The sequence below is a fragment of the Adiantum capillus-veneris genome, chromosome 2 (genome assembly GCF_014529385.1).
Source record: "Adiantum capillus-veneris isolate H3 chromosome 2, ASM1452938v2, whole genome shotgun sequence".
In the NCBI taxonomy this organism is placed as follows: Eukaryota; Viridiplantae; Streptophyta; class Polypodiopsida; order Polypodiales; family Pteridaceae; genus Adiantum; species Adiantum capillus-veneris.
The window spans coordinates 79,243,699-79,256,549 of NC_140932.1; the positions used below are offsets into that span (position 1 = coordinate 79,243,699).

Genomic DNA, 12,851 nt, shown 5'->3' on the forward strand with positions numbered 1-12,851 from the left:
ACACACACACACACACACACACGTACACGTGAGCACACAATGGAGAAGCAGATAGAGGTAGATCAAGACCACTTCTTTAGCATGCACCTCAAGAATGAGGATTTTAGGTCAAAATGGACCTTTTATATGAATCAGACCCATTCACATATGGGCACCCACAGTGGCCATTTATTGCAAAAATTCACATATGGGCGCCCATAGTGGCCATTTATTGCAAAAATTATGTAGGATAAGTGATACGCCTCTCATCAGCGATCACCTACACATCTCTAGGACCACCAAGCCTAGTCCATGACTCAAATAAGTGATAAGGCGTCCGTCAAAGGTGATAAGGTGTCCGTAAGTGGTTAACATGGCCCCCTTCTTGATGTAGATTCCGCCCTCGGAAGCTAGTGAGATGAAACCCGTTCGTCAAGGTGGAAGAGCATCTGAGATTAAATGTATTTAGTTTTCTTCAAACATTGCAAAATCAACCAAAAATGGAACAATAATTCCATTCTCATATATAATTAAAAAGCATATGCAGTGAATAGGCACACAGATTGAGTGGTAATAGAATATTAAAGAAAATTTTAGCAGTAAACATTAAACTGTAATATAATCAAATGTATAAGCACTTGTAAAGATAAAAAAATAAACAAGTCTAGGGTCGCTAATTTAAGGGTCGAGAGGAACTAGAGGTCAATTATTAATACCATGGGCAAGCTTCTCAATTCTCTCTGGTCAATTAAGCTGTTCAATCGTGAGAGCAAAGTATTTCATGTCCGAGGGCTGACTAGAGGCTATACCTAGAAGACCTACTAGTTAAGCTACGATAAAAGGAAGTGTGTATGAAATCATCGTCTAAATTATTCCCTTTGTTTGAGCCCCCAAAGTGTTTTCCACATTGATTCAATTTTGGATGTATGTGCTTATTTTGTATGCCTTGGGATTTTTTCTTTTCAAGGATAAGCGCCCACGCTGGGAACCTCTAGGGCTCTAGTACCATAGGCAATACATGTGAGTGAAGTACCAAATCAACCTGGGATTTCTCTTCTAGCTTAAGATTTTACATTTTTGGCACTTTTGTTTTTGTTCTTTTTTTTTCACAGCATTTCAATTTTGTAACTTTGGGGGGTCACATTGACACTGTTACCCTTCCTACGCTCATCACAATAGTAAACTCCATTTATAATACTTAAGCTAAAGGTCAAGAGGGATTAAGCCCATTGAAAGCCCTAGTACATTGCACATAATGCTTCATAGTATTGGATTAAGAACCTAAAATAACCATTGACAATTAGGAATGCATTTCCCATGGTATTAAGAGAAGATCTCTAATGTCTATCTTGGTCAAACTAGCTTAGTCAGACTTCTTGATTCATAAACTTAGACAAGGGACTATGGCACAAAATTATATTGAATCTAATGTTTAATACTAAGCAAATGTGCTGAATATTTTGCTACCAATCATAGTTAAAGTAAACAAATATGGATGCTAAAAAAGACAAGAGGCAATGATAATGGAAAAGAAACACATGTTCTGCTGATGATCGCGCTCGATTTCGAAGAGTGAACTAGAAAGATTGCATGAAGTTCAAAAGCCCAACTACTGTAATGCATTCTTGTACACATTAGAAAACACAAGTAATGCCTCTAGGAGCCACATCAATGGGAAGAGGCACCAACCTTTATTGAACACAATCAAAACAACATAAAAACCCTAAACTAATTATTTGCACCCCCCTAGAGGGCCAAGGAAACATGATACTGAATAGATGGGTGGGTATCCCTAAGTTTAAACCCCTAACCTTGTCATCATCAAGAAAAATAAAGTCATCATCAATGAGACTATACGCACCATCCATGTAATAATGTAAATCTTTCTCATCATTAGATGCACATATGTTCACTAAGAATGTCACTAGGCATGTATAGTCATCTTGGGCAAAAGGGTAAGCTTGTGCAATTGGAGAGACTTCTCTACTAAGTAGGGATCAATCGTGGTCAAGAGACGTATTAGCCATCTTATTCCTCAAAATTTTCCTCACATACTAGTGTATCTACCAAATCCTGTTCACAGGCAAGCACCGGGTAGACTATGTGAAACACTTGTGAAAGGTAAAGAGGGTACCTCTCACCCATGGTAAGAGTGGATGACTCTAGCGTATAGCCATATCTGTACAGACAGATAGATTTTGGTTAGTGTGCAAATATTATGAGGGTCATGTCAAAAGGTCGTGTCCTTGTGCATAATGTGTTACTATGATTTTTGGGTCATGTACTAGAATTTGTAGGTTTCAAGATTTTTGTTTGGTGGCTCTTGCTCTTTACTTTTTTATTTTTTGTTTTCTTGAGTATAGGGCTATATATATACATTCCCTAAGATTGGGAGATAGAGAGGTTAGGGAGGAAGGTTAAGAGGGAAGCAAGTGAATGATGGATGCCAGCAAACACTCCCCCCTTCCTTGGGTAGATCATACCTTTTGGAACGATGTCGTCACCTTTTGAAACCAATTGTTCCAAGTTGTTATGGGTGAAGACTTTGACTAATAGTTTTTCACCACCCTTGGCATTTCATCTAGTTGCAAGAGTGGTAAGGTACTCTCCCATGATTTTAGTTGAAATGTTGTTTTAGGTGATGGATTTACAATGGGAGGAGCTATTCTTTCCTTGTTTTTATGTACAAATTTGGTGGTAGGTGAAGTTGTGAAGGAGCTTGTGTTTTTGTAGAAGAACTACAGGAAGAGCAAGAAGATTCATTTTTTTTTTTCTATGTTTGAGCCGAGCGAAACAAGTTGTTCTCGCTTGGGTACCCAAACTAGCTCCAAATCAGATGTATAATGTTCTGTGATCTTTCCCTTCCCATGATCTTCAGTCGAATTGAATGTTACAAGATTTGACTCACATGGGTCTATAGGTGACAGGTAAGAATAAAATTTACATTTAGACACCCAGATTTGATCATTCCCTTCATAGTAGCCTTGGGATTCCAATAGTCGTTTAACAATCCAACGCAACATTTTCTTACATTTATTCGAGCAAGTGGCGCGTCTCTTACAAGGCTTTTGTTTTTAGCGTAGTCTTGTGTGTCTCATGCTTTGTTTCAACTACAGAAGTTGAAGCTCTAGAGGGTTGGCTATAGGTACAGATGGTTCAACCCCTCCGGTTGTCATAATTGCAGAAGTGTGCCAGGTTCCAAAAATCATAGTTTTTTTCTTGTTGATACCCTTAACTTGGATGGTACTCTCAGATAGAGACGGATTTCCTAAGGACACCACACTCCATATGTAGCATATTATATTTAGCACTCGTGTCCAGTAAGACGTTATATAGCACTTTTCCATAGGTGCTATTTAAGTCAATACGATATCGTAGAGGTGTGCCAGATTCCAATTAATCATTCTCTGTTTCAACTTGAAATGCATGTGTAAATCTAAGGTTGGCCTCTCAAGTCGTTGGCATCTAATACGTTGCTGTTGCTCCTTAGCCTCATCTTGAGCTTGTAGCTTTTCCAATTCTGCTTGTGCCTTGGCTGCTTTTTGTGATGGATGGCACGTAGCTCCTCTTGGCTTAAAGGATCATAGTATCTTTTAAATTTACTTCCATTGAAGAATCCAATGGTTTCAACTCCATCAAGATTTTCCACATGAATGGTACCTTGTGGGGTGATTCTACATACTCTATATGGTCCTTTTCCCGCATATTTTAACTTTTTCTTCTCGTTACACACTCCATACATAAGGACTTTATCCCCAACCTTGATATCCTTGTTCTTTAAATGATGTTCAAACCATTTCTTTCTCCTATCTTTCTCCACAAGTGCATTTTGCTCAACCAATTGTCTTTTTTCTTCTAACCTCTCAAGGATATATAAACTCTCAACTAAAGGGTCACCATCCGAACCTTCTTGTGAAGCTACCCACAGACTAGGAATTACAAAATCCCATGGCATAACAGCTTCTTGGCCATATACCATTTTGAATGTTGTACAATTAATAGCCACTTTGTAAGAAGTACGATATCCCATAGAGCTGATAGCTTCAAATCCCAATCTATGCGATGAGCTTCCGTTGTTTTGGTCAAGATATAAATTAAAGTCTTATTAGTGCTCTAACTTGGCCATTTTCTTGTGGATAATAAGGTGTATACTTATGGTGGGCTATCATGAAGTTTGTCGCGAGTTCCTTTATCACTCCATTTATAAATTGAGTACCAGTGTCACTCACAATCTCAAGGGGACAACCAAATCGTGTGATAATATTTTCAAAGAGATACTTAGCAGTTGACCTTGCATCAACCTTGCGTGTTGCCTTGGCTTCCACCCACTTTGTCACATAGTCAGTGGCAACAATAATATATCGAGATTGAGTGTTATGAGCTGCCAAACTAATTGGGCCTACAAAGTCTAAACCCCATTTTTCAAATGTTGAGTCACTTTAATAGGATGTAAGGACATCTTATCCTTTCTTTATGTGATCTTGTAACGTTGGCATTCATCACACACTTTTGCAAAAAGTGATGCATCCTTGAATAAGGTAGGCCACCAATAGCCTGATTGTAATACCTTCCTAGCAGTTAGTTCTCTTGAGAAATGTCCTCCGGCTATAACTATGTGGGCTTCTTGCAGTATGTATAAAGACTCATGCTCACGAGCACAATGTCTAAGAATATCGTCCTTATCTAGCTTGTAGAGAGTTCCTGCAGTTAGAGAATAAGGTTCATATTCCTTTAGTAGTTTTTGAGCTATATCCTTGCAAAGCTCTTTGGGTGGAAAACCAATAACTGAAAAATCACAATCTTCTCACTCCATTTAGGCATGGTCTCGACTAGGAATAGGAAAGTATTGGGCAATTCATCATCGATTCTAGTAGGGGCTTCATCATTGGGTATGCGAGACAAATGATCCGCCATGACATGTCTTCTACTGAGTCTCACCACAACTATAAAATCAAACTCAAGAATAATTAACAACCATCGTGTAATTTTTCCCGTGGAACAAGGTTATTTACTAGGTACAACAATGCTTGATGATGCACATAGAAAATATACTTGTCAGCAAGAAGGTAGTAGAGATGTTTCTTTACTGTGTAAATCATAGCTAAACCTTTCCGCTCTGTAGTGGTGTAGTTCCTCTCTGCATCATTTAATTGATGACTTGCAAAGCTAATGGGATAGTCCAATTTATGTTCTCTCGGTTGAGCTAGAACACACCCAATAGCAAAGTTCGATGCATTAGTACTACACACATGGAAAATTACATTCCAATTGGGCACTTGTAGAATGGGAGCACTTGTTAAAGGCCTTTTTTAATAACTCATAAGCATGGTCACACTCCGCAGTCTAGTGGAACTCAATAAGAAGCTTGTACAATGGGCGAGCTATCTCGGCAAAGTTTAAAATAAACCGCCCGTAATAACCAACATGGCCCATGAACCTTTGAACTCCTTTACAGTTTGTAGTGGTGGAAAATTGGAAATGGCTTTAATTTTTCTCTCATCTCTCAAAATTCCATTTTTGGACACTATGTGCCCTAAAATGACTCCATGTTTTATCCAAAATTGGCATTTGAAAGGGTTTAATGAGATGTGATACAATTTGCACTATTCAAACACTTTTCGTAAACATGATAGATGTTCTTTCCAAGAGGAATAACCACACTAAGAAAGCTTCGCAAAACTCCCCCAAATGTTCCCTAAACGAAGTGTTTATTAATCTTTGGAAGGTAGCAGGGGCATTGGTTAAGCCAAAATCCATAACACAAAATGCGAACACTCCTCGGGGGGTGCACTTTGTAATCATGTTAATGTATAATGTGAGTTTAAAAAAAGGGTTCTGAAATGCAAAAAAATTTAGGCAATTTAATAGGAATACATCAAAACAAGGGGTTTTTATATTTAATTTTGAAAAAAATCCAAAAATAAAGGGTTATTTTATTCATTCAAACATGTTAAAAGAGGGGTTTTCTTATTACCCCACGAATGCACGTTATATAGGAGGTACTAAATGGTGAACCCCCCAAGGAACACTCCAAATTCGGTTATAAAAGTAGGTTTAGCTTGGTTCTCTAATGCAATTGTGATTTGATTGTAGCCAGAGTACCCATCTAAAAAGCTAAAAGCTTCCTTCCCTGCAACTCTTTCAAGAACATGTTCTGAATTAGGCAAGGGGTGATGGTCTCTCCTAGTGGCGGCATTGACCTTCTTGAGATCCATGCACACTCTTAGTTTCCCATTCTTTTTTGACACAATCACTATTGGAGACACCCATTCTGAGTGCTCCATAGGGTATATGAATCTACATTTGACAAGCTTTTCAATCTCTTCTTTAACAATCTTTGCATACTTAGGATTCATTGGGTAGGGTCGTTGTGTTGCTAGATTGGTTTAGCCATGTTCATGGGAATTGTGTGATGCACCATGAAAGGTGGAATACCTTTCATATCATGATATGTCCAAGAAAATATATTCTTGAGTTCCTTGAGAAGCTCCTTAATTACATATTCCTCAGTCTCTGTTAGATCTTGGGCAATGAAAACAGGTTTGGATTCCTCACCTCGGTCTGCTAACTCTATTTCCTTAACTATCATTGGACCATCATAGACTCCATTACTTCCATCGATGGGTGTTCTCTGGGCCTTTGTATACACAACCTTATGCTCCTCCATGGTGTAGGATTTGAAATGCTTAGGTGCAGGATGTAAATCTATGGGGTCTTGTTGCTCTGTGGACTATGATTTCTCTTTCGCTTCCTTTTGTTGTTGAGCTAGCTCTTGATTTTGTTGTCTCCTTACAATAGGACTCAACTTTGGCTTCTCTTTAGATTCTATCTGTGCGATGTCAGTGGGTTGTGGACTGCACCACATGATGCTTTGAAGGTATTCACCCCAATTATCTACCAAACTTTCAATGACCATCACAGACCCCCATATAATTGAACCATTCTGGGATAGATTTCTTTTCCTTTATCCTAGCACATACATTGGCTCAATATCATCACCTCTTATATCTCTTACTCCTCTTGTCTAATTTTTGATTACGACCTTCCTCCAGTGAAGAGTCACTATATGAATCGCTACTTGTGTATTCTCCTCTCCAGGATAGATTGTCATCTAGGGTACAGCTGGGCCTTGAATGGTTTGTCCCCACATTTTCACCAAGATTTAAATCAAATTATTCATCCTCAGAGTCAATTTCAATTGATGATTCTGACTCCAAATCGTGTACGCTATAGTCTTTTGAGACGCTACGGGTTTTAATGTCAGTCAAGCCTTCATCTGGTAGGTCATCAAAAGTTGTATGCATTGCTCCTATCATGTTTGAAGGTACGAGTTGTGGAATTTCATCCCCCTCAGGTGCTACCCATGTCGTCCCTGTATTTCTCCAAGTGTCTATGGTTGCTGCTAGGTGGACCCAATCCAAATTGTCAGACTGAGTCATCCCAGGTAGAACATCCATGTAAGGGGAATCTTCCCCACCATCGGTATCGTTTTTACACATGTAACACTAGTGCAAAAGGACCGAGTGAATTGTGGTGTCAGATCTATGATCAATTCTAAATCTGTTTCCTAGAGGGTGTGCTTGACCAGTTACAAGATCAACTTGAATGATGGAGTCTTGAAAATACAAGTGGTAATGGTTTTTAATCCAATCATGCACCATTTTTGCTTCCCTCATGAAAAGACGTCCTAAGATCATCTCAGATGACATAGTGTGGTTGGAAAAATCCATAACAATGAAGGTATGCTTTATTTTGTGTCCAAAGACCTTGATCTAGAGATCTTCTAGCATCCCAATAGGTTTAACAATAGTCCCATTGCCCATCTTTACCACTATGTTTGTAGTCCCAAGGTGAGGTCTTCCCATATATACCCAACAATCTTTAGTTATAATGCTAACCCCAGTGCCACTATCAAGGATTCCCTTCACAGTTAATCCTTGGTAGTGATTGGTATGGTCGCATTGGATTCATCACCTTCAAAGTATTGTCCCAACTTGTTAACATGTATTTCAACAACAGAGTTCTCATCTAGGTTGGATTCTCGATCTAAGTGTTCCTCCTCTATTGGCACCTCCCTAGCTCCATCCATCTCTGCCAATTATGGTAGCGCGACTTTCAGTTCTCCATTGAGAAAAGATTGAAGAGCTAAGAATACCTCGGGAACTCCATATAGTTTGGACATGATGGTGGTTCTAACTTCTAAAGCCATGAAATCCATCAATTTGGCAATATCTAACGACACTTTGGGTGTCGGTCCCTTGACACGGGGAAGATGAGATCTCCATTTCTTTAATAGGATTAGGTAATCCCTCTGTAAACATTCTCTCCAACAAGAAGGGAGTACGCCCACTTCCAAATGAATTAAAGTCACTTTCTTCTTGGATGACACTAGGTATGGCTAATGGTCTATGGTCTTTGCGAGGTTTATTCTGCGTAGGGAACACTGTGTTTGTAATCTGGATCTACCTAGGTGCTAGCTCTAGACCCCCTTGGGTCTCTCCTACCAAAATCATTAATTGTTTGACTCGCTTGATCTCCTCTATAGGGTTTGGGTAAGTTTCTATCTTCTTCTTGGGTTCCTTGGGTCCTGGCCATTGTGGCTCATGATGATCTTCCTTGTTTGTTTTTTTTTCTACTGACTGGTTTAGTCTCCATGGTCTCATTAAAATCGAAATCCTCTTCAATGTCATTCATATATACGGGGTCGTCACCAGTCCCTATGTTGGTCTTTGAACTGGGGTCTGACTCGCTGCTTTTTGCGATCTCTTACTTCCTGTTTTCTTCTTCTTTTGAGATTGGCCAATTTATGATGTGTCTCTTTCTTCAAGAATATAATTTTGATTTTGGAGAATCAATCGTGTGAGTACATTTACTGATACCACAGGTGTACTTTGTGATGGCTCCTCGGTAACCTCAATTAAGTTCAATGGCTTGATCTTTTGTGCATTTGGATTATTAGGACATTGGGCTATCAATTGATTTATGCTGCATCGATTATACGTGAGTATTGGCATTGTAGATGTGCTTGCTTGATTAGTTCGCATTAAAGACCTATTTAGGAATTTTGGGAATCATTCAAGTCCCATTTCTTATAACGCTATTAAAAAACTTAGTATTTTTGTGTAGTTTGAGCTATCATCTATTCACGGTTACACTCTATGTTTTATATACCCCTTAACACATATCTATAGGGATATGTGTATTTATATACATACTTATCTGCATCAACTACAATGACATCAAAAGAATGAGGTAAGCATGACACTAACTCAATTTGCATTATACTACATTATTCATGTAGAAAAAGTTCTTTGAATCAGTAGCTCAGATTTGAGACATTAACATTAAAGAATTGGCTATATCAACACTCATAAAAAGAATCTACAATAATAAAAAATAAATTTTAGAATTGAAGGGACCTCAAAATAGTGTGGTGTTTAGAAACACCACAATAAAAAATAAAATCCAATTCACATATTTACATGGATCCAAGTATTGTACAACTCATCTGAGGAAATGATACTATGTCAAGAGGCTCAATGACTATAAATACATCATTAAACTTTGTGTTTTCTCATGTATTGCTCCAATACGTACAAGGTTTCTCTATCACAAGCTGATTCATTTACCAACATATTGTAAGTATACTCTCGTTTGTCCCTTGCATAGATCCAACCAAGTAACCATGCAGTGATTGTTCTCTCCAAAAAACTTTCAAGCTCTTCATTTGATTGATTTCACATTTTTGGAAAAATCAAGTAGGTTCCGGGCATATTCCACATTACACTGTAAAGGGCCTCGTAAAAAATTAAGGTATTATATCCATCCAGCTTATGAAAAATTCTCCATGCTACATCCAAGTTCTTGTGGTATACAAATCGATATCCAATTAGAAGATCTGTCTTTTGGCATGCTGCCTGTCCTGCTATGACATTAAATTTTTGATGGTGTTGTGGAAAGCATAACTCAAGAATACGACGAGTCCTTTGCAATCTATTAGTGCTCCAAATCCACACCTCAAACCATTGCATACAAAAATCAAGGAAAGTAAATGCATCTTTGCGAATAAAATGCCACACATTTGTACTCTCTTCAACGAGATGCATATGTTTTCCCCAATCTGGGTATACATCACCATGTTGCATTTCAATGGTCTTAAGTAAAACACCATTGAGTTCAAGGATCAATACTCTTCTTTGTTTTCGTATAGTATCTGAGGGTGATGGAATCAATTTCCTTCTAGGCCTATGAGTCCTCAATGACATGTGCCACCTCAATAGTAAATGCTTTGTACATTTGAAATCAAATTTATATGCTTCAGAATCTCCTGTTCCAAAAAAAAGGCATGATGGTCAATGGAAGAGATATTATTTTAAATTAACACACTGTGCACCAACATTATTTATTTTATCCATGATATATATAGACTTAAACCTTGAGAAGACAACAAAAGAAAATATTTTTCTTCAATACACAGAAGAAATTTTGTACAAAGGGCTCCAACCACAAAGATAAAAGAGAGACTTCTTTTCCAAGGCTGAATAACATCTAGTTGATGAAATATAAAAGTGTACATATTTGGTTCATGTTCAAATAATTGGACCCAACACATTGTTTTCGCTGGAATACTAGATCCCAACACATTGTTTTGGTCAAAATCTTCTTAACACATTTCCACCACTCTAGATGTATGTGAACATTCCAGGTGATTGAGTCAACGCGCATGCCAAGCCCTTACTGGTTGTTTTCTTCCACCTGCAATAACAAATATGCTAGATTAGGTAAAAATTTGATTTTATTTTTTATATTTTTTGATAAATCTAAAGTGAGTCCTACCCATAAGCTTAAGTAGGCCTTTTGTAGCTTTGATATGTATGCTTTTGCTGCAACTCCGCTAATGAAATGACCATACCCCAAGCTAGTAGCATAAGCAATAGCATGTTGATCACTCAAATTTTTTGTTTTGTGAGACAATTTTAACAAGTTCAGCTGGTTTGAAGATAATAGTGGCACACCAAACTTGGATGCCAACATAGCTGGATCCTTGCTTAAGGAGTTTACTACTTTCTTGCCTCTACTTTCTTGAACATAACTTAACTTGTTATTGCACAATGGTAGCTGTGAAGATGCACAAGATGAGCTTTCCACTTCGACTGAATTGTTTTCAAGTTCTTCCCTTAGAACTTGGACATTGAACATGCCCCATTCTTTCATAATGTCTTGAAACTTTGTAAATAGGTCATGAACCTCTGTGATTGGAGATTGTCCTAGCCGATTGAGTGAAATAACAGATCGAATGTCATCTATATTATTTAGATTTAAAAGGTATGGTAGAAGCTCATTGCAAAGAAGATAGTCAGGCCTCCCTTGAAAACTTTCAGGATATAAGCAGTTATCATTTGGGTTAATACATCCCTTGAAAGGGCAATCATCAATGAGCAATGTATTCTTTGTACTGCATAAATTCTTGCACTGATACCAAACCCTCAACAAAGGCTTAAACATAGCCTCAACATTAGGCTTATCCGGTCTATACACTTTTCAAAGATTATGGATGTAGCAATCTTCTTATCCCCATACCATAAAGAAATGATGTTTTTTATGTGCATGCTTTTCAAGAGTGTTCACATAAGTGCAAACATTCTTTTGTAGCATGGTGGACCAAATACCAACATGAAAGTACTGACATATCTCATCCAAAAATTCAAAACAACCCGGGCGAACAACAATTGTGGTGTGACCAAGGTCAATTTTGACACAATCTGTACATGGATGCCTCTTGTCTTCTTTGCCGAGTAAAACTCCATTAAGATCAAGAATGAGTGCATGTTTCTTCATGCTGATTGCATGAGCAATATTTTCTGCATACGATACAAAAGAATGATAACAATTTAAGTTTTTGCACTTATAAATCTCAAAACAAGGGACCATATATTTGCAGCACACAATTGTAAATTGCACACATTTATTTACGTCTCATACTCCCATACTCATCTATAATGATGTCTCCTAAAAGTGATTGCATTTCTCTATTGATGTGGGAAGATTGAAAGACTAGTTTATCTCCATCTCTCTCAAAAGAATATAAGGTTCCAAGTGGCCTACGTTTTCGTGCATCAGGACGTAGTTCCTCAACGTTGATGTCTACTTGTGGCACACTGGATCCTTGATTTTGAATGTCAATTTCACCTGCAAAGACAACATAATAGAATTTTGTATTATCTTTCAAAAAGGGCCATATCTATACTAATCACATTGGACAAATAAGTACCTTTGTTTTTCTCACCAAATTCAATCCCTTGCTCCCTTTCTTGAATGCTCTGGACTTTGTTTGTATTTGGTGTCGCTTTTCCTGTCCCTTTGTTAGTTTTTTCTTGTATGTCCTTGGTTGCAAGAGTCGCTTGGAGCTCTTCATTGGCTTCACCCTTCTTCTCACTACCCTCTGCATCCTCATCTCTTTGAAGCATGTTGTTAGTGTCATGTGAAGGTTTTGGAGAATTTTGCACAACAAAATCACTTTGATGCTCTACAACCACCATCTCCTCTTCACTATTCCTAATGTCACTTTCATGAATTTGTGTCTCTCCAATTGTAGGTAGCATGTTCTCGCTCTCTTTAGTCATGTCATTCGAAGTTTTTTGAGAGGTTTGTTCTACAAGATCACTTTTGTGCACTACAAGATCACCTTTATGAAACTCGGTCTCTCCAACAATGGTGGGTAGCACTTGTGCTGCTTGAGATATGTTATCTCCGTCTTCTATTTTGTTGTTTTCATCTGAAAGATGAAAAAAGCCAAATTTTTACCTATTTAGAAAATAGTCTAGTGGATTTTCAATAACCATAGAATCAATTTCATTTCCATAATCTAACCC

General features: G+C 37.9%; 1 protein-coding gene across 1 annotated transcript; it reads right to left on the reverse strand.

The window, feature by feature from the left end:
• Positions 1-12,197: 12,197 nt before the first annotated feature.
• LOC147463044 (uncharacterized) lies at positions 12,198-12,602 on the reverse strand. Its single transcript, XM_086527995.1, has one exon. It carries the CDS (start codon positions 12,600-12,602, stop codon positions 12,198-12,200), a length of 405 nt encoding a protein of 134 aa, XP_086384121.1.
• Positions 12,603-12,851: the final 249 nt, after the last annotated feature.